Source organism: Ochotona curzoniae, unplaced genomic scaffold (genome assembly GCF_017591425.1).
Source record: "Ochotona curzoniae isolate NIBS_2020 unplaced genomic scaffold, NIBS_Ocur_1.0 scaffold_4505, whole genome shotgun sequence".
NCBI classification, from domain to species: Eukaryota; Metazoa; Chordata; class Mammalia; order Lagomorpha; family Ochotonidae; genus Ochotona; species Ochotona curzoniae.
Genome location: NW_024467118.1, coordinates 3,344,198 through 3,369,396, shown reverse-complemented (window position 1 = coordinate 3,369,396; position 25,199 = coordinate 3,344,198). Strand labels below are relative to the sequence as shown.

Genomic DNA, 25,199 nt, shown 5'->3' with positions numbered 1-25,199 from the left:
GGTAAGCTAAGCGTGATGGTGCCAGTGTTCATTAGCGCTGAAAGGGGTATCATTTAGCAGGAATGATTGTCAGGAAAAGCTCATAGGATGCCCTGTGAGAAACCTCAAGCCAAAATGCTTCTTCTGAAAGACCGGCCATCTCTGCTCCAACCTCGCATGCAGCCTGACACCACAAGCTCTCGTTGAGACAGAGCACAAAGGAGCTGTGTTTGGTTAGGATGAACCGGGCAGGGACAGCCGCTCATCCCTTCGGCTCCAACTTGTCTGCAAGGAAACTGGCAGAGGCAGACGGCAGGTGTGTGTGTGTCAGGTGCTGTTTGCCCAGGAGCTCCCTGTCAGGTCCCATGGGCAAGACCCCGCCTATATCTTACAGTAGACCTCAAAGAGAGAGGCGGCTGCGTGCATGCGGTAGAAAATAGAGAAGGGCATGGCCAGGTTCACCACGATGATCCAGGGCTCAAAGCCGAAGACCGTCTCCTCCAGGCCGTTGTCGTATTCAGGCCGGCAGCCGAAGGCGGGGGGGATCCAGAGCTGTGGGAGGAAAGGAGGGGGCGTCACACTGAACAGTTCCCAGCTCCGAGGAAGCCCCAGGTCTGGCCTGGGTGAGTGGGGAGGAGGTGCAGGCCTGAACTCCCCAAGCCAGAGCCACACCTGTGGGAAGAACAAGACACTGCACCGTCATCCCCCTGTCCCCGGAAGCCATCATGCCCGGAAGTCTCTGTCCTCTCCCCCTCCCACCCAACTCCATCCATCCATCCATCCCCACAGCCCTCACTGGACTCAGTTTCCTCATCTAGGAGATGGGCGAACAATACCTCCCATACAACAAAACAGATCTAAGTGTGAAGCCTAAAGCAGTGACCTCATATGTTTGCTGTTCCCCCTTTCCTCCCTCCCCTTCCACTGTCAGGGCTCCCCCGGAATCAGCTTGTAGGAGTCAGTCGCTCTGGGCTCCCGCTGCGAACACACAGCCTGTGGTCATTACCCACTGCTTGCTCATGCTCTCTCTCTCTCTCATTTTACTCTAACCGCAGAAGCCCCCAGTCCAGGATTCTCTGGTGCCAGAGCCCCCCGGTTTGCATCCCTTCAGCACTCCTCCTCATGTCCCAAGAGACCTAAAGCCAGAATCAGATTTGCTGGGCAGACCCACGGCCATTTTGACTTCTGTGGGCCGGCCCATGATCATTCTGACTCCCGTGGGCAGACCCACGGCCATTCTGACTCCCGTGGGCAGACCCACGGCCATTCTGATTTCCATTGCCCCCTCCCTGCCCTGCATGACGCCTTAAGGAGGTACGGGAGAGTGAACGCACCTGGACTCGGACCAACTGACCCACTGGAGTTAGGGCCAGGGAGCTCAGCAGCAGATCAGCCAGTAGGAAAACAAGGACAGGCCAGCTGCAATGGCCTCAGTACCGCTGCTAGAGAACAAGCAGCAGGCCCCTCCCAGGGAGAGACTCTCCTGCTAGCCGCAGCCATCGCAGGGCCCCGGACGGGTCAGCAGCTGCTGCTGCTCCTTCCAAACAGGCCCTGCTGCCCCTCCCATTGTACACTGTGCCTTGATTTCATTCTCCCTGTGCCTCTTGGACAAACTGCTTATCCCACCTGGACCACCCAGTGACAGGTGGGTGACTGGACACCTTTCCAAACTTCCTCCCATCATCACACTACACAGCAAACCAGGTGTGCCCCTCCCACCTGTGCAGCTAGGACTGGGCCCGAGGAACAGTGTTGGGGTACAGCCATGCTCTCATCTTTCCATCTGGAACCAGGTATGACTGCTAATGCTGCAGACAGCTGCTGATCATGTGGCAAAAATAACAGCAAGCATGCACGAGGGCAAACACAACGTGGTTCACCTGCAGACAAACCCCTAAGCCACTCACTTACAAACTCTGTGAGACAGCTCGGGAAGACCAGACCTCGGGCGGTCAAGGTGCTTAGGAATCACAGGTCAAGTTCATCTCAACAATGCTGGATTTGCCGGAAGCACTGTCTACCAGAGCCAGGTGCCCAGCTCACCTGCTGTGTGTCGTTCCAGCCCCACCCTCAGTCCCAGCTCACCTGTACCTGCTCCTGCCCATCTCAGCCCCCACCTTCAGTCCCACCTCATATGCACTTGCCCATCTCAGCCCCCACCCTTAGTCCCAGCTCACCTGCTCCTGCCCATCTCAGCCCCCACCCTCAGTCCCAGCTCACCTGCTCCTGCCCATCTCAGCCCCCACCCTCAGTCCCAGCTCACTTATACCTGCCCATCTCAGCCCCCACCCTCAGTCCCAGCTCACCTGCTCCTGCCCATCTCAGCCCCCACCCTCAGTCCCACCTCATATGCATTTGCCCATCTCAGCCCCCACCCTCAGTCCCAGCTCACCTGCTCCTGCCCATCTCAGCCCCCACCCTTAGTCCCAGCTCACCTGCTCCTGCCCATCTCAGCCCCCACCCTCAGTCCCAGCTCACCTGCTCCTGCCCATCTCAGCCCCCACCCTCAGTCCCAGCTCACCTGCTCCTGCCCCATCTAGATCCGTCATCCTTAAGGTATTACCCCTTGGCTCCCTCCCTAAGCATACTCTTCCCATCTTTAATCCTCAGTTTCCAGCCCAGATTCAGGCCCCAGTTACTCCCCCTGCAGGTGGATTTGCAGACATATACAAGGATACTTCAAAGAGTATGTGGAAAATGGAGTAAGGAGAGGAAACTTGGTTGTAAAGCAATTTTGAAATCCAAGGAGAATTTCAACAACCTACATTTTCCATGAATTTTTGAAGAGCCCCTACTTTTTCCACCCTCATACTTTGAGGAATTTTGTGACAAGCTGCCTCCCCGCCTTATCTGAAAAAGACAAGAAACATAAATGGCTTGATTTCAAAACAAGCATCAGATGCTGGCACCATGGCATAGTAGCCTAAGCCCTGCCTGCAGCCCAGCATCCCATAGGAGCACCAATCTGTTCCAGCTGCTACGCTTCCAATCCAGCTCCCTGCTAACACTCCTGAGAAAGCAGCCGACGGAATGGCCCAAGTCCTTGACTTCTTTGCACCCACAGGGGAGACTTGGAAGAAGTTCCTAGCTTTGAGTCAGTCCAGTTGCAGCCCTTGTGGCCACTTGGGGATTGAACCAATGGATGGAAGATTCTGTTTCTCCTTCTCTCTGTAGCTTTTCACTTCAGAGCAAAATAAAATAACTTTAAAAAGCTCAGAGGGGATGCACTTACCGCAATGTTGCAGAGGAACAAGAAGGCTGTGACGTTCCTCAGGACGCTCCTCTTGGCATTGCCCTGCAGCAAGAGGGGGCAGCAGGCTCGGTGGAGGGCCTCAGCCTGGCCACTCTCCTCCTCCTCTTTGCCTCCAGCTTCTGGCAGACATGTGTTGCCGTTAGCAACCCACGGGCTGTGCCCACCCTGGGGAGCCTGATCCCCAGCCACACCTGGGCTGCTCTGGAGGCAGGCAGCAGGCAAGGGCGTGGCGTCGCTGCCACACACGGTGACCACACGAAGCGTTCGGATGTCTTCAGAAAGTGTTTCGGGCTCCCGGTGGACAGACTCAATGATGAAGAGGTTCTGGATGGACTTTTCAGCGATCACCAGGACCGAGTAGGGCAGGTTGTACCAGGTGTAGGGGGGGCAGGTGTCAGCACAGATAATGGCCAGGATGGAGCCCCAGGAGATGAGCCAGGAACCGGAGGCTGTGCCCACCAGGAGGTCCGTGTCCAGCTTGCGGGCCGGGTTTTTGGACTCGTCCAACGACTTGTTGTCCATTCGGTGGAGCTGGATGCCTAGCAGCCCCGCAGCCCCCATGAGCAACAGCAGTGCAATGGCGTACAGGTAGAACATGATGAGCGCCGACTCGCTCTTGCTCTTAGAGCGCCCAATCCGAATCAGGTATGCCACCACCACAGCGATGGTGGCAGCCAGCACAGCCAGGCCAAGGGCAGAGCCCACCGCCACCCCATGGAACCTGAACTGCATCTGCCGGGGCTGCTGGCTGTCCATCCTACGGCCGATGTTTTTCCATAGGACATAGAGCATGGTGGAGGCCAGGATCTGGTACTCAATGTTGAAGGGGTACAGGTAGTAGATGCCAGAGGAGACGGCCGAGCAGAAGGCCTGGGGTGTGCAGTTGCACTGCGGGGTGTGGTCATCCAGAACTAGGGGACAGCAGAGCCCCGGGTCAGGGCAGGGGCTGTTAGTGCTCCAAGCAGAGACATGGAGGAGCTCAGATAAGTGTGTCCCTTTTGGGAGCCAACTGCTGCGTCTTCCCACCACACCCAGGCTGGGTCTAGGCTAGGTCCTCCCACACACCCAGGCTGGGTCTAGGCTAGGTCCTCCCATACACCCAGGCTGAGTCTAGGCTGGATGTTGTGTGTCCTATCATGGGGACACTCAATGTTCTCAAAAGACCTCTATGCACAGCCCATCTCAACCAGAAAGCGCATCATTGTGCCTAAAGGAAAGGTTACTGGTCAACCTAGGAAGACATTGACCAGGCACTCAGGATAGCAAGAGGAGAGAAATTTGGCTCCATTTTTGCAAAATATCCATATAGTCATGGCAAGCAAGTAAAAATAGCTGGAAACATCTAGAAGCACATAAACTAGAAGTTCATAAATGCTAACAATGTTTTTTATTTGTTTTTGTTTTGTTTTTGATAGAAAAATGGCAGGCAGGGTCCAGCACGAAGGCCTAGTAGCTGAATCCTTGCCTTGCATCCACTGGGATCCCATATGTGCACCGGTTTGTGTCCCAGCTGCTCTGCTTCCATTCCAGCTCCCTGCTTGTGGCCTGGGAAAGCAGTAGAGGATGGTCCAAAGCCTTGGGACCCTGCACCCACATGAGAGCCTGGAAAAAGCTTCTGACTCCTGGCTTCAGATCAGCTCAGCTCTGGCTGTTGCCACTTGGGGAGTGATCTGGCAGATGAAGGGTCCTTCTCTCTGTCTTTCCCTCTCTCTGGGTCTGCCTTTCCAATAAAAATAAATATATCTTGAGAGAGAGAAGAAGAAAAAAGATGACAGGGGATTTTTCTCTTCTATGCTATGTTTTCCTGTTTCTCCAAATCTTTTCTATGAATATGATCTACCTGTATGATTTTCAAATTATCGTCCAAAAATATCCCCATGGTGGGTGGAAGAAATGTCCCTTGTAATCAGCAAAGATTTTGCTCTTAAAGCTGTCGGTCACTGGGGCTACCATTGTGGCATAGCACATAAGGACTCTGCCTGTGACACTGGCATCCCATCTGGGCACCAGTGCAAGTCCCAGCTGCTCCACTTCCAATCCATCTCTCTGCTAATATGCTCAGGAGAGCAGCAGAAGATGGCTCAAGTCCTTGGGCCCTTTCGCCCAAATGAGAGACTGAGGAGTGCCTGGCTCTGGCTTTGGAGTAGCCCAGCTCCAGCCATTGCAGATACTTGGGAAGTGAGTCATTGGATGGAAGATCTCTTTCTCTCTCTCTCTTTACAAATTCTACCTATTAAATAAACATTTTTTAAAAAGACTGTCAGACACTGGCAAGACTGGCAGGAGGTAGGTGCACCGAGACCATGTGGATTCCAGGGGATAGAATGGGGGCAGCAGCGCAAAACTGCTTCTTGATTCGGGAAAAGGCTGCAAGCCAATGAGGGTGAGTGACTGATACAGATGCAGCCTTAGGCCCCCATTCCACCCAACCCACCCTAGGAACAAGCAAAGTGTGTCTTCTAAGTGTGTGGGCTTGGCGAATGTTGGGTGTATTCTGGTACAGCCACATCATGGAAGAGTTGGCAGGCATTCAGAGGGAAATGAAGAGATGGGCAATTAGTGTAGTGGTTAAGATGATAGTGGTCCTCTGGGTGCCTGAGTTTGACCGCCTCCTGCAGCTCCTGACTCCAGCTCTCTGCTAATGCACACGTGGGCAGGCAGCGGTAGGTGATGGCTCGGGAGGTGGGCTCCTGTCATCCATAGGGGAGAGATCCAGATACAGTTCTCAGCTCCAGCCATGGAGCCTCTGAGGAGGGAGCCAGCAGATGGGAGTGCTCTAGGCAAAAAGATGTACAGGTGGCTAGATGGGTACATGGATGGATGAAAGGAAGGAAGAAAGAGTGGATGGATGGATGGATGGATGGATGGATGGATGGATGGATGGATGGATGGATGGTTGGTTGGAAATAAAGGTGGAAGGATAGATGAAAAGAAGGGTGGATGGATGGATGGAAAGAAGGGTAGATGGATGGAAAGAAGGGTGGATGGATGGATAGATGGATGGATGGATGGATGCATGGATGGTTGGTTGGAAATAAAGGTGGAAGGATAGATGAAAAGAAGGGTGGATGGATGGATAGATGGGTGGATGGATGGATGTCTTTTTGCCTCTCAGATAAACAAAAAGGTTTAAATATATTTAAAATAGACTTTTAAAATTGTACTTGAGCCTTGCCTTCTGAGCCTGTAGGGTAACACCTATGTTGTTGAATAAGATACATTCTAAAATGGCTAAATTGAGCCAAATTCTAGCCATCTGGCCCCAATAGCCCTCTAAAAATAATGGACTTAGATTTGTCTGTCAAGAGCAGGCATCCATCACTCCAACCCCATCAATCTGGACCTTCCCTCCTGACCCTTGTCCTGTCCCTGAACAAGACCCTACTGAGCTGAGACATGGGGAGACTCCGTAGGAGTTCAGCAGTGCTGAACCAGCAACAGTGGGTGGGGGCACCTTGCAAGTCCCACTGCTCTGAGATGCTCCCACCTGTGAGTGGTGTGTGTGTGGAATGGAAGCTAACACGCAAGTGACTCCAGGCTGCCCCACCCCCAGTCCTGGGGCAGGTGGTGGAGGAGCTACCTGCCTAGAACAAGACTTGCTTTCCTTGGGGCCATGGCTGTGACTCACTAATGCCAAGGTGGAAGTGAGGTGCTACGAGAAAGACTCCTGGGATCTCTTGGGAATGGCCAGGACTGCCAAGCTAGGGTAGCTGGGAGGGGCTTCCCCTGGTGCAACACCCCCCTACAACTAACAGGAAAGGGAGGAGCAGGGATGTGGACTGTCCCTGAAGCTCATGCAGCTGGTATGTGACAGGACCCAAGCCCTTCCCCATGTTACCCTCAGCTTGAGCAAGATGGATTGTATTGTAAATGCTCAAGGATTCAGAGACAAATGGAAGGACAGGGGCTACAGGCCCTCAGAGGAACAAGCAAGAAAAGAAAACAAAAGTCCAACAACCTTCCTGAAAATGACAACTGGCCCATGCAACCCACCATTAAACATGCACGGGCCTGTTGAAAACCTCACTCTTAGTAAAAGCAACAGGTCATAGGGGCTGAATTAAAACGCAACCAGGAACAGCCAGACATCTTCCTCATTGCTAGAAACAAAGATGCCTCTTTATCTTGCAAACTGGGCCGTGAGAACCAGGCACCAGCCCTGCATCAAGGCGCAAGCCTGTCATGCTCACACACCCTGCCTCCGTGGCAGAGGAGAGCCAGCCCGAACAGGTGTGGGGAGCTTTTCAACAATGGAGAATTGTCTGCAGATGTAGACTTAAGGGACACCTGCGGGTCTCTGGCTCCTGCTCCTCCCGCCCCTTGCTGCATCTTGGAACATTCTGGTGTGCACAGAGCCCCCGGGAGTCTTAATTTGGCAGAGAGAGAGAGACCCTGCCTGCTCACCCATCGTCACATTCCCGAAGCCCAGGGTGATAAGGCGGCCCTTGTGCTCATTCAGCTGGTGCTTGGACTCGTTGAGGACACCGTTGGCCCACAGCAGCAGGTTGGTGAACACCGAGTGGATTACCCCAAACCTGCAAGCACAGAGAGTGGCTCCAAGCAGCCCTGGGAGAACACCAGGCCCCAGAGTGTGAGACTGAGATGCCACCGCCGTGTGCGTGAACACACGCATGTGAGCATTCATGAGTATGCATGTATGCACGCATGGACGTGTGTGCACCCACACATGCGTGCATTCCCCACACATGCCCACACACACACGCCTCCTCTTAAGTCACCATCTAGTGTCTTCCAGCCACACAGGCTCCAGGTGAATTTGACTGTAAAAGGCAGCTCCTTGGGCCTTCGGCCTTCATCTTGCACTTGCTGCAACTCGTGGTCTCCAGGACTTTTAAAGAGGCTGTGTTGGAAACAGGGCTACAGGGAAATTAACTTCCTCAAAGGAAGCAACCAGCTGCCCTGCTGCCCAGGTTATGGGTAAGTCTGAGAAGGCTTTGCTTTCTGGATCAAAGACAGAGGAATGAAGAAAGCCTGTTCATGGCTCTATGCCATGCTGCCTCTTAGAAAGACATGGCAGTAAAGAGAATGGGATGACAGCAAATGCTAGACCCTGGGGACAGAGGAGAGAACGGGGTGGGACGCAGCTCATGTAGAATCACTGTGGTTCCAAATCCTCCAAGGTCTGCCACACCCACGGGCTCCAGGTGGCATCCGTGGCATCAGCTGTATGCCTTGAAGCTCACAGGTGATCTGGGAGAGGTGTCAGAGCTGTCTGGGGAGTCAGGCACTCGCACACCAGAGAGCCGAGGCCAGAGGAAGCACGTTCCTCCCTTTCTAACACCACTGGCCCATGTCTCCCACTGAAGAACCTAGATGTTTTCTGCCTTTGTGATTCTGCCTTAATGGCTCGGCTGGGGGCTGTGTGAACTCCAGGCCTGATAGTCTACGTGACACCCCGCAGGACACCTGGCAGGTCACCAGGCAGACCACTGCTCAGGAAGGAGGTACCTGGTGTTTGATAAGATTCACAGCCCAATAGCTCATCGATTTGTGCTTTTTGAAAGTTGCTTGTTTCAAATCCACCAATAGCAGCCTGCTAAATCATGACTGTATAATTAATAGCCTGAAATGTATAAGAATGCTGGGCTCTTGCTCACGCTTCTTTTTGTCCTCCTTGCGGATCCTACAGCAGCCTCGTCTGTGGCTGCCCCTCCCTTGCCCAGCCCTACTGGGCTGGGGGAGGTAGCTGGGAGACCTAGGTTAACCTGAATAAACCACCTTTATGCCTTAGCACCGACTTCAGACTTGATGATTTTCTGGGGATTTCAAAATCCGGCACATCACTACTTCCATGAAAAGTGGTGCAGCCATGTCCTCAACCCTGCCAAGCACTGTGGAACTCCTGAGAGCAACCCCAGGCAAGCCCTCTCCTCCTCTGAACCCTGCCTGCTGGAGGCAGCTGTGCAGCCATGCCTGAAAAAGAAACAGAGTCCCAAGGTGCCTGAGCGAGGGCTTGCCCCCTCCACTGCCCTCACGCTTTGCCTATTGCTGTGGCTGGCACCTGGGCAGCCGTCTACGGGCCCTTTGACAATAGCACACGATGGTGTTGGTCTCCACCTGCCTGGCTTTGCTCTGACTCATCCTGCACCTGGCTCCCTTTTCTCTCTCTTTTTTCCTGACCCACATGCATTGTCACACTCCCGGCTCACCAAACTCCAGGAAGAGGCATCGATAATGTCCGGCAGGTGCCAACGGTTTCCTGCAAGCTGGCAGTGCCCTGCCTACTTGGTGTGGCCATGGCCCTGCATGGCGTGGACAGGTGGCCTTTCCTGCCAGGTGCTTTCTCACGCCCATAACCCTAGCCGACAACCAAGACGAGCCTTCCCGAACTCGGGGTGTTCCCAGCCCTAGAGCCAACGCCACCTGACCCCTGAACTGTGAGAAAGGAAAAGAGTCAAACCATGGCAGGACATTGTGTGTTCTGGGCAGAACTTCTGGAATGTGCTGAGAGTGTAGGGTCATGGAGTACCGACTCAAGACCAGAATAAAGCAGCTCAGTGTGTGCATGGGTAGGTCCAAAATCCTTAGGGGAGCCTAGTGGGAAATCAGGGTGGCAAAAAGGAATGGTGGGGACTGCAGGGAAAACTGAGGGTCCAAACCCATCTGCAGAAAGCAAGCCCAACTCGCTTGTTTGTTTGGGATGCCAATTACACTTTTTCTAGAAAAATCTAAAAGCTAGAGGCAGTAAGTAACTCAATGTCACACAGCAGACTAATCGAAGCTGAGGTAATACCTAGCTCAAGTCACTCACTCTCTACACCTTGTCTCCCAACTCAACCCGCAAGGCCAAGGCCTCGGCAGGCCCTGAGATGACAGGTCTGATGAAAAGATAAAGCAGATGGGACTGTTTTACACTTTCTGGTGGCCACATCCAACGTGGCAGGAAAGAGGGCCAGCACAAGTGGTGGTGAGACTGCTGTGCCCACACAGAACCAAAGCCAAGGACAATCATAACGACACACTCTCCCTTTGGCGATTCACTCTGGTCCCCGGAGGCTGCAGGGTCCAGGGCACCGTGGGGAGTGGCCACAGGGCCCCCGGCCTAGACACCTGCTTTCTTTCTCCAAGCCTCCATCTTCTCACCAGTTCAGTGGGTGTCACAGCTCTCTCTGTTGCCCTGGACAGCCAGGGCTGGGCATGAGAGGGCGCCTGTGTGTGACACAGAGAAGAACACTGCAAGGGCCTGCGTTCCATCCAGCCAGGAGTCCATGGCTCCACGCATGGGATCATACACATTGGCTGGGGACAGCTCAGGATCCCAGGAATGTCACCCAGGCCTTCAACCAGAGAGGTTCATCGTGATGTTGCTTAGAATCTCAGCACAGATGCTCCAGCACACAGCATGTCTGACCGACAGTACCAGATCCCAGGGCTCCTGCAGCTCCAGCCCCAGTGCGACTGGATTTGGAGATCGAGCCTTTAAAGAAGAACCTGAGGTCACAAACGTCTCGTGGCTAGGGCTGCGTGTTCGTACATGAAGTGCAGTGGCCACCAGGGCTGCGTGTGTCAGGTGCCAGGTGTGGCCATGGTGAGAACGTGGCTGTCCACCAGCCAGAAAGAGCGCCCTCCCCACACACCAGCCTGGAGCCCTTTAACCTTGGACCTGAAGCTGTGGCTGCCAAGTTTCAGATGCCTGAAGAGCTGGGAGAGCAGGTAAACAGCCACTTCCCGCAGCTTGTGTGACGGTCCAGCTTGACGGGCCAGGAGCAGGGCCGACACAGGCATGTACTCTATCTCCTTTCTCAGCAGAGAGGGAGGCCACCAGATTCATATTTCTGGAGTTGGATCACTGCCAAGGGCCAGCACTGGGACACAGCAGGTAACACCACAGCCTGCAATGCCAGCATTTGATATAGACACTTGTTCAAGTTCCGGCTGTTCCACTTCCAACCCAGCTACCTGCTAATGCACCTGAGAAAAGCAGCACACGTCGGGGCCCCTGCCACCCATGCAGAGCCAGAGATGGAGCTCCTGGGCGCCAGCCTGACCCAGTCCAGGCTGCTGCTCACTCATTTATTCGCTCTTGCTTTGTCACTCTTTCCCACCACCCTCCGTAACTCTGAATTTCAAATGAATCAATAAGTCTAATATATATATAATCTATATATATGTAAATATATATAAATCTTATATATAATCAATAGATCTAATATATATAACTTGTATATATAAATCTAATGTGTATATATATATATAGCCAAGGCCACTGCCTGAGACCTCAGAGGACAGCCCCAAACACCAGGGCCAGCTCCAGGACAGCCCCGAAGACCCAAGGCCACCTCAGTAAGTCAACGTTGCACGGCCCCTAGCAGCACCCCAGGAGATGCCCAGATGTTCACCAGTGGGAATGCTTTGGGTGTCACGAGGTGAGGGGATCCATTTCTAAGTACAGATTCTATTGAACAAGTTCTACCCAGGGCTAGGGATATTCTGGTCTCTGAAATATCAACGGTTACCACAAATGGTGCTGGGGGAGCTTCCTGTTACTGACCTGATACGACGCGGGACCTCCTCACGAACAAGCACTCACGCCTGACCCCACCGATGGGTGCCTACCACGCTGAACAACAGCATCACAACACTTTGCCTTCAGGCCAGCCCCCTCTCCCCTGCCTGATCATCCAGGCCACTGTCCCACGCTGCTCACAACCTCCTGAAATAATGGTGGTCAGAGACAGTAATGGGGCTGGTATGTATGAAGGACTTCCTGCCTGCCACCACAAGCCATGAGCTTTAGGACAATTGCCCCCTACAGTCCTCAGAGGCAGCCTGCATAATTGTGTCCATTGTACAGATGGAGAAAACTGAGAGTTGGGAAGGGCAAGTGTCTAATTCGAGCCCACTCCCACTGTATTTCCAGGGCATTCTCTGGAACGGGAGTGAAAGCAGGGACTCTCTGTGGCCACGAATAACATCCTGGCTTTTGGGAACTGAGTGAGACCGGGTCTCAAGCAATATGCCAGTGGTGAGCTCTGTCCTGAACTAGATCCAGTTCCAACACAGAAAGCAGCTGTCCGCCATGTTTACCTTTCCAGCGTTTTGAAAGACTGGATAACATCCTTCGCGTGCCCCCAGAGGAAATAGACCTGGACGGAAATACAGAGAGACAGGAAATGCGCATCAGTGGGGAAGCCATCACTGCACCTGCACCCTGGGGAAGCTATAGCACTTACAAGTGAGGGCACATGCTGTGGACCTCAGCGACCTCCCTGCACAGCCACAAGTCAGCCTTTCTGGTTCTGGTTTTCCCACCTTTGAAGTGGGGATGACAGTGGCACTCCCCTTGGAAGGCACAGGGAGCAGTGGCACGGTACCCATCAGTGGCTTTGGACAGACAGGGGCCTGTGTGTTTCCTGCTGTCCACTCAGCCAGCACGTGAGTTATAGAAAGCAGATCAAAGCGAGAGACCCATATCGTCTCGTCCCGGTGGTTCTGCTTAAGATGTACCTTCTTGTTCAGGAAAGGCCTCTCCAAGAACAACTCTCTAGGAACTGCCCACCCCACTCCGACTGCTGTCTCCACCTTCCAGGGAATGCCGACCCTGACAGCCACCGCGAGAGCTCAAAGGTGACTGGATCCCTGCCACCTGCATGTGAGACCAGGACTGTGTGCCGCACTCCCGGCTTCAGCTCCAGCCCGATGCTGGCCACTGTGCATTTTTAAAGTAAGCTAGCTCATGCTTGCTCTCTCTCTTAAATAATACACATATTGAATGACTCCATTTGTTTAAATATCTAATCTATTCTCTCGACATCTTGGATGAAAGGTACAGTCCCTGTGCAGAGGTATAGAGTGATTGAGGATTCATTGATTCATCGACTAGCTCATTGATAAAATGCCTTATATTAGAAAACTGCAGGTCTCCAACCACCCAGAGTGATATTTTAAAAAAGTACACATCTGTTCAGGTCATTGTTCCACCTAAAGTCATCAATGGCTCCCTATCACTATGTTTGCATTTATGAGGCGTAATCCCCACACGAGCATTCACCATCCTCTGCAAGGTGCTGTCCATCAGCTGGCCCCTCACAGATAAAGTCATGACACCCCAGAAGCATTAAGCAACATACCTGGAACCAGGTGGGCTCCACCCCGGCCCGTAGCCTCAGCTCCACCTCATCCCTGAAGCCACAGTGGGGAGGACTTGGTTTCTGTTGTGAACCTGGGGGACTCCATACACCACAGGTCCAGGTGCAAGGCAGCCCCTTGCAGAGTCTCCTAGCAAGCTCCCCACCTCTCCCGATCCACATCTGAGTTCGCTGGGCACCTGCTATCAGAAAGCTTCACCATTGAAGTGATCTCAGATAAATGTGTGGGGATGTCCAGAACTGCCTCTAGCCGTGCACCTAGAGATCACTTGGTCAACACGGAATTGTTAAGACGCCATAACTGGGCCCAAAAGGAGCGCTGCAGCGATGGTGTCACTGAGCAAGTGCCCATGCTTCCTGGCATAGATAAGAACAATCACGGCCTCACAGCTGCTGAACCTAAGAGTGTGTCCTCTGAGCTCCAGCTTCTCCCTTCCGGGCAGAAGGGAGCTTGCTCTTGCCCTACTCAGAGGATGCTTTGCAACGTGAAATCACCCACACACAAGAAGACAGGCAGCATGTGAAACTACTCATGCATGGAACCTAACACACCAACACCAAAACAAGGACTCTGAGAGTGCAGCAGTGGCCAGGGGAGGCCAGGGGATGTGTTGTCGAAGGGTGCGGAGTCACAGATGTGCGGGGTAGATAGACAAGTCGAGTGATCTGACACAGCAGCACAAGCACTGTGGGCTACAGTACTACCTTGTACACAGAAAGCTTGCTAAGGGATGGGATTTGACCTCAACAAAAGGAAAGGAACTGCATGAAATGATGGAAAGCTGATTTGCAGGACTGTAGTATCATTCCACTACGTGTGTCTTTATCAAAGCATCCTGTTGCATACCTAAGATGTTTCCAGTAAGGAAAAGGCATTTGCAGCACAGTGGGTTAAGCTGCCACATGCAACGCTAGCATCCTCTAAGAGTGTCAGTTTGAGTCCTAGCTCCTCTCCTTGTGATCCGACTCCCTGCTGATGCACCTGGGAAAGCATCAGAAGATGATCCAAGTGCTTAGGCCCCTGCCACCCATGGGAGAACCTCAGATAGGATTCCCGGCTCCTGGCTTCAGCCTAGCCCAGCCCTGGCTGTTGCAGCCATTTGGGGAATGAACCAACAGATGGAAGATCTCTCTCTCTCCTCCTTCTCTCTGTAACTCTGCCTTTCAAATATTTTTTTTTTTTAAATCAAGAAAAGAAAAAATTGATGGTGACCATCCCACACCTGTTCTCAAAGAGTTCCTAAAGCAATTACACAAGGAGAAAAATGAGAAGTATTTTGCATGCTGGAAAGTGCTTCTGGACTATTGGCTATGACTTTCATTACTTGCATTACCAGAAAAGCAGTGACCTTAATGCTCGTGTCCACTGTCATGGATGCCGCCAAGGACAGATGACAGGGAAGGTCCAGGATTTTGTTCAACCTTGAGACTTTCTGACTTTAAGCTATGCATTTAAAGTATATGTGTCAGGGCCTGGCACCGTGGCCTAATGGCTAAAGCCCTCGCCTTGAACGTGCCAGGATCCCTATGGGCACTGGTTCTAATCCTAGCAGCTCCACTTCCCATCCAGCTCCCTGCTCGTGGAAAAGCAGTCGAGGATGGCCCAAAGTCTTGGGACCCTGCACCCGTGTGGGAGACCTGAAGGAAGTTCCTGGCTCCTGGCTTTGGGTTGGCGCAGCATCGGCACGTTGCAGTCACTTGGGAAGTGAATCATCAGACGGAAGATCTTCCTCTCCATCTCCCCTCCTCTCTGTGTATCTGACTTTGCAATAAAAATAAATCTTTTTTAAAAATAAAGCGTATCTGTCAAATCTACTCTTCTTAGCCACGCCAAGTTCACTAATGCTGAGAAAGAGAACCACATATATTTCAAAAGCTTTTCATCCTCAAGGGGACTAATGAAAAAGAATTCCAGGGACCCAAGCAGTGGCTATCTGACACAAGGCTTCTCTTGGGGGATAAAGATGTTCTAAAATGGATCATGGTGATACATGTCATAGCACTGAATTCTACACAGTCTGGGTGAGACTTGTCACAGCATACTCAGAAAAATAAGATTCCTCCCCCAGGTCTTTACTGGAGGGCTCTGACTTGGTAGGCTTTCCTGTCCAAGCGGACACAGAGCCCCATTTCACAGGGGAGGCAGCTAGAGGACTGGGCATCACAGATGGACTCAGGTCCACATTGGGACTCACGACCAAGTCCTCAGCTGCTCACACTGTTACACCTGCTAGATGTCTTATACTTGATTCATTTTCCATTTATTTGAAAGGCATAGAAATGAAGAGACTGACAGAGAGATCTGCCATCTGCTAAGGACTGAATGAGGTTCAGTCCGTGCCTCACATGTGGGTGTCGGGGGATTCAGGCTTGAGCCATCACCTGCTCCGCCCATGGTGAGCATCAGCAGGAAACCAGATGGACGAGGAGAAGCTAAGACTCAACCAGGCACTCCAACTGGGATGCAGCATCCCAAGCAGCACCTTAGTCACTGCCCAAATGACCATTCCTCCTCAGCTTGCTGATGTTGTGGGGGCTTAAGCATCCTGGGACGCACTTCACAGGAACACAGCACAACTGGACTCTGGGCACTTACCTGCAGGAGAGTGTGCACTGCATGTGTGACAGGGAAGACTGCTTCAGTGGCGGACAAGCATGCCGAAAATCCCACGAAGTACCCAATTTTAAGGCATCCCAGGATGATGGTAATGATTGCAAACAAGGTGATGCTGCCTAAATTGAGGGGGAGGGGATACGCACATACATGTGTGTTAATATGCACTGATGTCACTTCGAGATAATTATATTCAGCACTCTCGTATTGGTCCAGATTTTTTACAAGGACACCAAGACCAATCAGAGGGAAGGAACAGTCTTCTCAACAAATGGTGCTGGGAGGGCCCAGCACGATGGGCTAGTGGCTAAAGTCCTCGCCTCACATGCACCAAGATTCCATGTGAACACTGGTTTGTATCTCAGCTGCTCCACTTCTCATCCAGCTCCCTACCTGTAGCCTGGGAAAGCAATTGAAGACGGCCCAAAGTCTTGGGATCCTGCATCTGCGTAGAAGACCCAGAAGTTCCTGGCTCCTGGCTTCAGATCAGCTCAGCTCTGGCTGTTGCCACTTGGAGAATGAACCAGGAGACAGAAAATCTTCTCTCTGTATCTCCCTCTCTCTGTATATCTGCCTTTCCGATAAAATTTTTTAAATAAATAAATCTTTTTTAAATGGTGTTGGGAAAACATGAGATCTACATTCAAAACATTGAAGTAGCGTCCTTTCTAGATGCCATACTTAATAAATAACTGAAAAAGAATCAAAGACTTGAATACCAAGAAAAAAGCATAAACTCTGAAAGGAAAACAGAAGAGAAAATCTTTATGACATGGGATTTGGCAATGATGATTTGGCTGTGACAAAAGCACAAACAACGAAAGTAAAAATAGATGAGCTAAACTACCTTACAATGAAAAACTGCATCGGGGCCACCATCAGTGAAAAGCCAACCGCAAAAAAGAGAAAAATATTTACAAAGTACTTATCTGCTAAGTCATTCATACCCACAATACAAACGGACATCCAGGGTTCAACAACGAACACAAAGGTAAACCAACCTGCTTTAAGAAAGGACATGAATAGACATTTCTTCAAAGAAGAGATTAAAACATCCAACAAGTACAAGAAATAATGCCCCACATGACCGATCATTGAGGAAATGCAGACCAAAAGGCCAAGCTACCGCCTCACTCCCGCCAGGACCACCACCTCACTCCCGCCAGGACCACCACCTCACTCCCCCCAGGACCACCACCTCACTCCCCCCAGGACCACCACCTCACTCCCCCCAGGACCACCACCTCACTCCTGCCAGGACCACCACCTCACTCCCCCCAGGACCACCACCTCACTCCCGCCAGGACCACCACCACCTCACTCCCCCCAGGACCACCGCCTCACTCCCCCCCAGGACCACCACCACCTCACTCCCCCCAGGACCACCACCTCACTCCCCCCAGGACCACCACCGCCTCACTCCCCCCAGGACCACCACCACCTCACTCCCCCCAGGACCACCACCTCACCCCCCCCCAGGACCACCACCACCTCACTCCCCCCAGGACCACCGCCTCACTCCCCCCCAGGACCACCACCACCTCACTCCCCCCAGGACCACCACCTCACTCCCCCCAGGACCACCACCGCCTCACTCCCCCCAGGACCACCACCACCTCCCTCCCCCCAGGACCACCACCTCACTCCCCCCCAGGACCACCACCACCTCACTCCCCCCAGGACCACCGCCTCACTCCCCCCCAGGACCACCACCACCTCACTCCCCCCAGGACCACCACCTCACTCCCCCCAGGACCACCACCGCCTCACTCCCCCCAGGACCACCACCACCTCACTCCCCCCAGGACCACCACCGCCTCACTCCCGCCAGGACCACCACCTCACTCCCCCCCAGGACCACCACCTCACTCCCCCCAGGACCACCACCACCTCACTCCCGCCAGGACCACCACCTCACTCCCCCCCAGGACCACCACCACCTCACTCCCTCCAGTTCTGCTCCTCTGAAAACCTGAGAAATACAATGCCAAGTGCTGCTGAGGACACAGCGTGAGCAGCTGTGCAGCTGTGGGTTGGAGTAAGGAATGGTGCTGCCACTGCAGACAACAGCAGGGAGGGCTTTCAGAAAAACACAATCACTTCATGATCCAGCCATTGTAGGCATGTACTGGAAAGAGTTGAAAGCAGCAACACAACAGACCATTCACACACCCAATGTTCATCTCGAAACAGCATTATTCACAGCAGCCAAAGGGCGGAAGCAACCCAAACGCCCCCCCTAAAGAATGGATAAACTCAATGTGAACTCCACTATAATGGAACAGTATTCCGAGTGGGAAAGCAAGGACACTCCGACAGGCACGACAGCATCAGTGATTCCCGAGGGCCCCACACTGAGAGCAGTTCCATCTAACCTGGAAAGCAGGTATTGTCTCCTCTGAGTAACTGTGCCCACCCCACACGTGGGACAGGATGTGACATACAACATGCAGTTGTCCCTTGCTACCTGTGTGGCATTGTTTCCAGGACCCCTCACGTAAGATGACGATGAACTTGCAGGGAATGAATACACATCCTCCCACAAACTTCAAATTAGCTCTGTGAGTCCTTGATTCACCCAAGGCTGTGTAAAAACCATGCAGATAGCTGCTCTCCTGTTACTGAAGGAATACCCACAAGGAAGGAAAGTTGGCCTGCTGAGCACGCACACAAAAGCTCTCTTCCAATGGTTCACACCATTGGTGGGCTAAATCCAAGGATACAGAATCTGTGGACAGAGAGAGCTGACAACATTCAAAGGGGACCAAGATCAACAGAATGTCTGTAGGGCATTTTGAGAAAGTGAATTCATCTGGGGCTGGCACTATGATGTAGTGCGTTAGCCACTGCCTGACGCACCAGTATCCCATATGGGTACCAGTTTGAGTCCCAGCTGCTCCACTTCCAATCCAACTCCCTGCTGATGTACCTGGAAAAACAGCTGAGGGTGGCCCAAGTGCTTAGGCTCCTACACAGAGATGAAGCTTCTGGCTTCAGTCTGGACCAGCCCTGGCTATTGGGGTCATTTGTAGAGTGAACCAGCAGGTGAAAGATCTCTCTCTCTCTCTCCCTCTCCCTCTTCCTCTCCCTCTGTAACTACCTTTCATGCTCTGCAGCAGTGGCTGCAACACCTGAGAATGCTCCAGAATTGCCTGCAGGACTCAGGAAAACACAGGCTGCTGGCTCCACCCCCGGAGATGCTGACCCAGGAGGTCAGGGTGGGACCCATATTTTGCATCTGTAACAAGTTCCAGGACCAGGCAGACAGAGAGAGCAGCTGATGTTGGTGGCCTGGGATCCTTGCTCTGAGAACCGCTGGCCTAGAACCTCAGTGTGGATGCCATTTCAAGGGTTCTGTGATAAATACTTCACATACCCTCTCATGCTCTGTAGTTCATGCACTCACTGATGTTCATCTGATATTTGGAGCATTCTCACCACCATCATTTGGGGGTGGTCTGCATGTGTTCCCCCTCCAAAACTTCGTGTGCTGGAAGCTTGGTCCTCAGGATTGGAGATGTTAAGATGGTGGAAGCTTTAAGAGGCAGGACCTAATGGAAAGTCACTGGAGGTGCCAATCAGAAGGGATTAATGTAGTTCTCTCTGATCCCAGTTAGTTCTCCTGAAAGTGGACTGCTTATGGACTGGCACTGTGGTATAATAGATTAACCCGCCACTTACAACACTGGCATCCCACATAGGTGGTGATTCCAGTTCTGGCTGCTCCACTTCCAACCAGCCTCCTGCTAGCACACCTGGGACAGTTTTGGTCTGGCCCAGTCTTAGGTCTGATTGGCATCTGGGGAGTGAGCCAGTAGATGAAAGATCTCCCTCAGTCTGTCTCTCTCCTATCTCGATAACTCTGCCTTTCAAATAAATCAATTTTAAAATAAAACATAAACAACGGATCGTCAGCTGGTTCCCTTTCGGGTTTTCTGCCACGTTGGACACAGCCAGCCAGTGCACACCAGAATGCCATGCCACACTGGTTGCACCCCCACCCCCAGCCAACAAAATCATGAGTCAAACACAATTCTTAATAAAGTGCTTAGGCTCAGGTGATTGGGCACAGCAACACAAGCAAAGATGCCCGTTGTGCACAAGGCATTACGCCAGAGACTAGGTAAAGAAATAAGAATCGTGGAGCAAGAAAAGCACGCAAGCACAGAATTCCGTAGACTGGAATGTGCACGAACCATAAGGCATGGGCTGGACCCACATGCATACTAGAACACAAAGATGATGCAGCAAAGAAGCTGCCCACTCATCAGGGCAACAGACAGAGGGTGTGCGAGGACACGAGTCATCGGCCACTGCTTGTGGAGCACACAGCTTCAGGCCAGGCACCACCCAGGCACCAGGTAATGACAACAGGTAAAATCAAGTGAGTGCCATTGGGAACTCAACGTTCCATTGACAATGACAGGGAGTAAATAATCAACACACTAAGGCTGCCTGAAGTGCCAAGGGCACAAAGGAAAGCCAAGCACAGGAAGGACTCAAGTTGGAGGAGGGTGGTTGGGCAGGGCCTGAAGGGCGAGAGCTGAGCAGAGGTCTGGGCAGGGGAGAAACAACATCCACGTTCTTCCTCTGAAACAACCAGTGAACTTGAAGCGTATCTATCCTTATGAATTTTTTAATTGTTCTCAAAATACCCAAGACTGGGCAATTTAGAAATGAAAGTGTGGCTCATGATCCTAGCAGCAGGGCGGTCCCAGCACCTGGCGAGAGCCTCCCAACCAGCATTACAACAGGGCAGAGGGTATCATGTTGTGAGATGCAGCAAGCGTGCTAGCTGGGTCTTTTTCCCTACTTATAAAACCACAGTGCCCTAAGGTGGACTTGATCAGCCAATAGACCTAAGAAAAATTTTCTCAACCCCAGTGCAACAAAGCCAACGGTGTCTCAGAACTATCAAAAACCACTCAAGTAACACCCTTGGAACATTATTCCCCACACTGGGGTCTCTAAGGTATCATCAAATAGTCATCCATTACTGATGTAGTTTGACAGCAAGAAAAGGAGCCCATTCCTTTCCCTCCAGCAGACACAGGAACAAAAAAAAGAACTGAAACATTTGTCCTATCCACCCTTCTCTGCACCTCCCTACCGTAATTGGAGGTCCACATGGGCATGCATCCCTTTAAACTATGTAACAACTATATAACAATATTAAAAATAAATTAATTAAAAAACACAGTGCCACCAAGGAGACCCACGCTCATGATCTCATCTCATCCCAGTGACCTCCCAAAGAGCCCTGGGGGCTTACGTTTCCAACATGTGACCCTTTGGGGGCATACATTAAAACCCTAGCAGAGCTCTCCCAAGAGATGAAGATGAGGCAGAGAAATGGTGGACAGCAAATTTGCAGATGATTAGAGAGTAGATGTGGGTATAACAGATGAACAGGTGCATGGACAGATGGATGAAAGACGGATTAGTGGATGGATGATGGATGGATGGCTGCATGAATGGATGACAGATGGATGGTTGGATGGATGGATGGATGGATGATGGATGGATGATGGATGGATGATGGATGGATGATGGATGGATGGATGATGGATAGATGGGTAGATCGATGGATGATGGATGATGGATGGATGATGGATGGATGATTGATATATTTGTGAATAGATGGATGATGGATCATGGATGGATCCAGATGGATGAATGGTCAAGTAGATAAATACACTGACAACAGGAAAAATAATGAAGTCAAATCCAAATCAGTGAAGATGAACAGCGTGAGAATGTGCCATTGGTATGACCTACAAGGTTTTATTATACAGAGTAAACATTTTGAAGGGAAGCATGTACAAAAGAAAGGGACAATGGCATATGTAATTATTTGAATTTTTTAAATCCTCCAGTTTAATAGTGAGCAAGAATGGGAAGAGTTTGTTTAATGAAAGCTAGCAGTTTCATTTTGGGTTCATGAGGGTAAACCACCACTTTAGGTGCCAGCATTATATATAGTCATATACATATCAGTATTATATGTTACATCAGTATTTTATATTATACCAGTATTTTATATTTATGTAAAAGTATACATAAAATAAAAACTATATACTAGTGCATTATTTACACCACATATAATATACTGAATTAATATACACACATTGTATTCATATATATGAATGTTCAACACTATTTGGATTTCTCTGGAGGTCTTGGAACATGTGCCCCATGGATAAGGGAAACTGCTGTAATCCCTCACTGTGCCAGGTACCCAGCTAGTGTTGGCAGAGGGAAAACCAGTCCTCTTCATTTGGAACCCAAATCCCCTCTTCGGAGTTTGTAGCTGGAAGGACCCACAAAGCCAGTCCACATCTCCATCCCATGCAAAGGATGCTTCCCAGGACACCATGACCAGTGGCCATCTGGCCTCCACCAAGACATGGCCCAGGCAGCGATGTCCATCACCTCTGAGCATGTGCCCTTCTATTCTGCTGACCACACACCAATGTCTTCCTTAAACTGAACTGCAGGTGGCATCCCAGAACTGTCCTCCTCTTCCCCTATCACCCATGCATTCATCGGTTCTATTTTTCAGCAGACATCAACTGGCACTTACTTGGCATTGGGCATCCTGCCAGGAGCTCAGACACAATGGTGAGCACTCAAGACAAAGTGTCTGCCTTTAAGAGAGTATAGGCTGACTAGCCCAGCGAGCAGACCCTGAACAATACAGTTTTCACGTTCCCACAGCTCCCAGAGAAGAATGCCTCCTGCCTGGAGCCAGTTCCCAGCCTGGACCTGACCCTGATGCTCTCCACAGTGCCCAGCACCATGCTCAGTGATGCCGTCTCACACTGGCCACTTCTCAGCCTGTCTCCAGCACCATGGCAGAGCCACCTTCCTAACTCAAGCCTCCCTTTCCAGCTGCGAGTCTACAAGAAAACTTGTCTCTAGTGGGGCTGAAGCCACTACCCAAGGTACCAAGGACCCGTGACGCTCATAGCTGCTCCTGCTCCTGTTGTGAATCTGCGGCTTATCAAGGCTTGACCACCTGCTTCCTCCAGCATCTACCAGTCCCTGCCCAAAAGATGACTGGGATTCTTCTTCTACTGATAAGGAAATCAGACTCAGCCAGACCTTCCAGGGCGGCACTGTCTCCAGGATTCACCATCCTCCTTGAAACACTGAGGCTCTCGACAGCCTCCACGCACTCAACATCTGCTGTGTGCTTCCCCTGTTCTATCTTATTCATCCTGTTCCTGCTCAGTGGCCAAAAGACATCTCAAGTGGTGCAGGAGGAGCCTCTCTTGCTCCTCACTCTGGCTTCCCAGTTTGGGCAAAGACGCAATCACTCATTCGGGAATGAAGTCCCCGGTACTCAGAGGCATCCTGGAAGGAGGGAAAGACAGAAAGAAAAGGGCAAGGAAGAATGGGGGACAGAGGATGGAAGAAAAGGGGAGAAAAGGAAGAGTGGGAAGCACAGAGGGAGGAAGGGAAAAGGAGGGGAGGAGGGAGAGAGAAAGGAACCAAAGAAAAGGAGGAGATAGGGAGGGGAGGGAAAAGGAAGGAATAGAGACGAGGGAGGACAGAAGGCAGGATGAACGAGCTTCCACTGCAGGAAGGCAGAAGCAAAGTCTGTGTCAATCTGGGGTTTGCTTTATATGGCACTGCCCCTCATTGTCATCCACAGTCACAAATCCGCCAGCCTCCCTCAAAACCACCATCTTCAGAACCGGAATCAGCCACCAGGGATGCGGTGCAATCTTCCTAAAGGTGAGGTGAACCAGGAAGCCCCCGATCATCACCACCCAAGGCAGAAAGGCACATGGCTCCGGGCAGCTTTACAGAGAGCGGTTCAGTGGCTATGGGTGTATGAGTCCTTCCTGCCGGGCACAAAGACCGCAGAAGGCACCTACGCCAGAGCGTGGGGGAAGCTGTGGGGAGCAGAAGGCATGTGAGCCTATAGTTATTGGAGCACGAGGGCAAGGAGGCAGAGCCATGCTCCCAGTCCCAATTACCTGCAGATCACAGTGGAAAACGCCTGTGTCCAGACAGCCTGGTCCGACATGGCTTTCTCCACTCATCCCTCAACCCAGCTGCCTCCCTTTCACCTGCGTGGAGTCTGGGTGGCAGCAGTCCCTCGCCTGCAGGAGCCAGCAGTTCTCTTCCCAACCATTTTACTCTCTGTGCTGCAAGAACCCAACAGGTGCCTCTGTGCCCATCCTCTTGTCCTTCATTTGTTTAGCACCTTCTCTACATCCAGGCCTGAGAGGGCTCAGGGGCCACTCCCAGGGGCTGGAGGAGAGGGAAGTTGGACAGGACCAGTCACAGCCCAAGCACCCAGGGTCACACTCCTGGTGTGGGGACGGGAGATGCTTCCCCAGGGAGGTCTGGAACCCTGTCTTGGAAGGCAGAGAGCAGGTGGAGAGGGGGCTTTCCAGGAGGAGGGAACCGAATATGCTAAGGCATTGAAGTGGAAAAAAAAAATGGGGTGAGAACTGAGAGGTTTTGTGAGTATCAGGGCGCACAGGGAAAGGAGGAAATGCAGCTACGCGAGAGGCCACTGTGGCTGGATCTGCACAGCCTCGGAGCGAGGAGAGCGAGTGTGGCCTTCACGCAGGGGTCAGCAGAGCAGCAGCAGCAGCAGCGGGTTAGAGAAAAGATCTGGACAGGCATGTTATCAGGCAAGAGCCTAGAACCAGGCTGGGACAGACCAAGAGCCAAGGGGCTAAAGGTGAAGGTGCGCGCTGAGGGCAGGGCCGGGGTGCCCCCCACTCACCGCGGAGCCAGCGGGCGCCAGCTTGCGTGTCCTTGGGGCGGATGAGGCGGCGCTGAGCGGCGCTGCGGCCCATGTACCACAGCATCCAGACCAGCTGCAGCAGCATGAGCGCCGTCAGGAAGCCCAGCAGGTCGCCCTTGCCCACGCGCGACGCGTGCACGGCCCAGGCCAGCAGCAGTAGGAGCCCCGCCACGAACACGTTGAGCCCGTACTGGCTGCTCAGCGCCTCGGCCAGCTTCTGCTGGACGCCGATACGCGCCGCCGTGTGCTCCGGCACCGGGGGCTGGCCCACGCGCATCTCGGAGACACCAGCGCACCGGGTCGCCTCCTGGAAAGGTCGCACTGGAGCCTGCCCAAGCTCCGACGTCCTCTGCCAACCCTGCCGGGTCTCCTGACCGCTTTCCACGCTTGACCTCCCCTTAGGGCCGCTTGATCTTTGTTCAAGGAACCCACACAGTTTACTTCACCCCTAACCCCGCTGGGACCCGGCTTTCCCAC

The 25,199-nt window shown here is 52.3% G+C and overlaps 1 protein-coding gene across 1 annotated transcript; it reads right to left on the bottom strand.

The window, feature by feature from the left end:
- Window positions 1–360: 360 nt before the first annotated feature.
- Window positions 361–24,999, bottom strand: OTOP1 (otopetrin 1). Its single transcript, XM_040966315.1, has 6 exons — window positions 24,702–24,999; window positions 15,938–16,074; window positions 12,281–12,339; window positions 7,637–7,767; window positions 3,212–4,143; window positions 361–531 (listed from the first exon to the last, which is right to left on the bottom strand). The coding sequence occupies exons 1-6, from the start codon at window positions 24,997–24,999 to the stop codon at window positions 361–363; spliced, it is 1,728 nt and encodes a 575-aa protein (XP_040822249.1).
- Window positions 25,000–25,199: the final 200 nt, after the last annotated feature.

Coding starts and splice junctions, on each gene's coding strand:
- OTOP1 (XM_040966315.1), bottom strand. CDS start 24,999: ATGCGCGTGGGCCAGCCCCCGGTGCCGGAGCACACGGCGGCGCGTATC. Junction 12,340..15,937: donor CAGTGCACACTCTCCTGCAG/GTAAGTGCCCAG, acceptor ATTTCCGTCCAG/GTCTATTTCCTCTGGGGGCA. Junction 532..3,211: donor TGTTCCTCTGCAACATTGCG/GTAAGTGCATCC, acceptor TTCCTCCCACAG/CTCTGGATCCCCCCCGCCTT.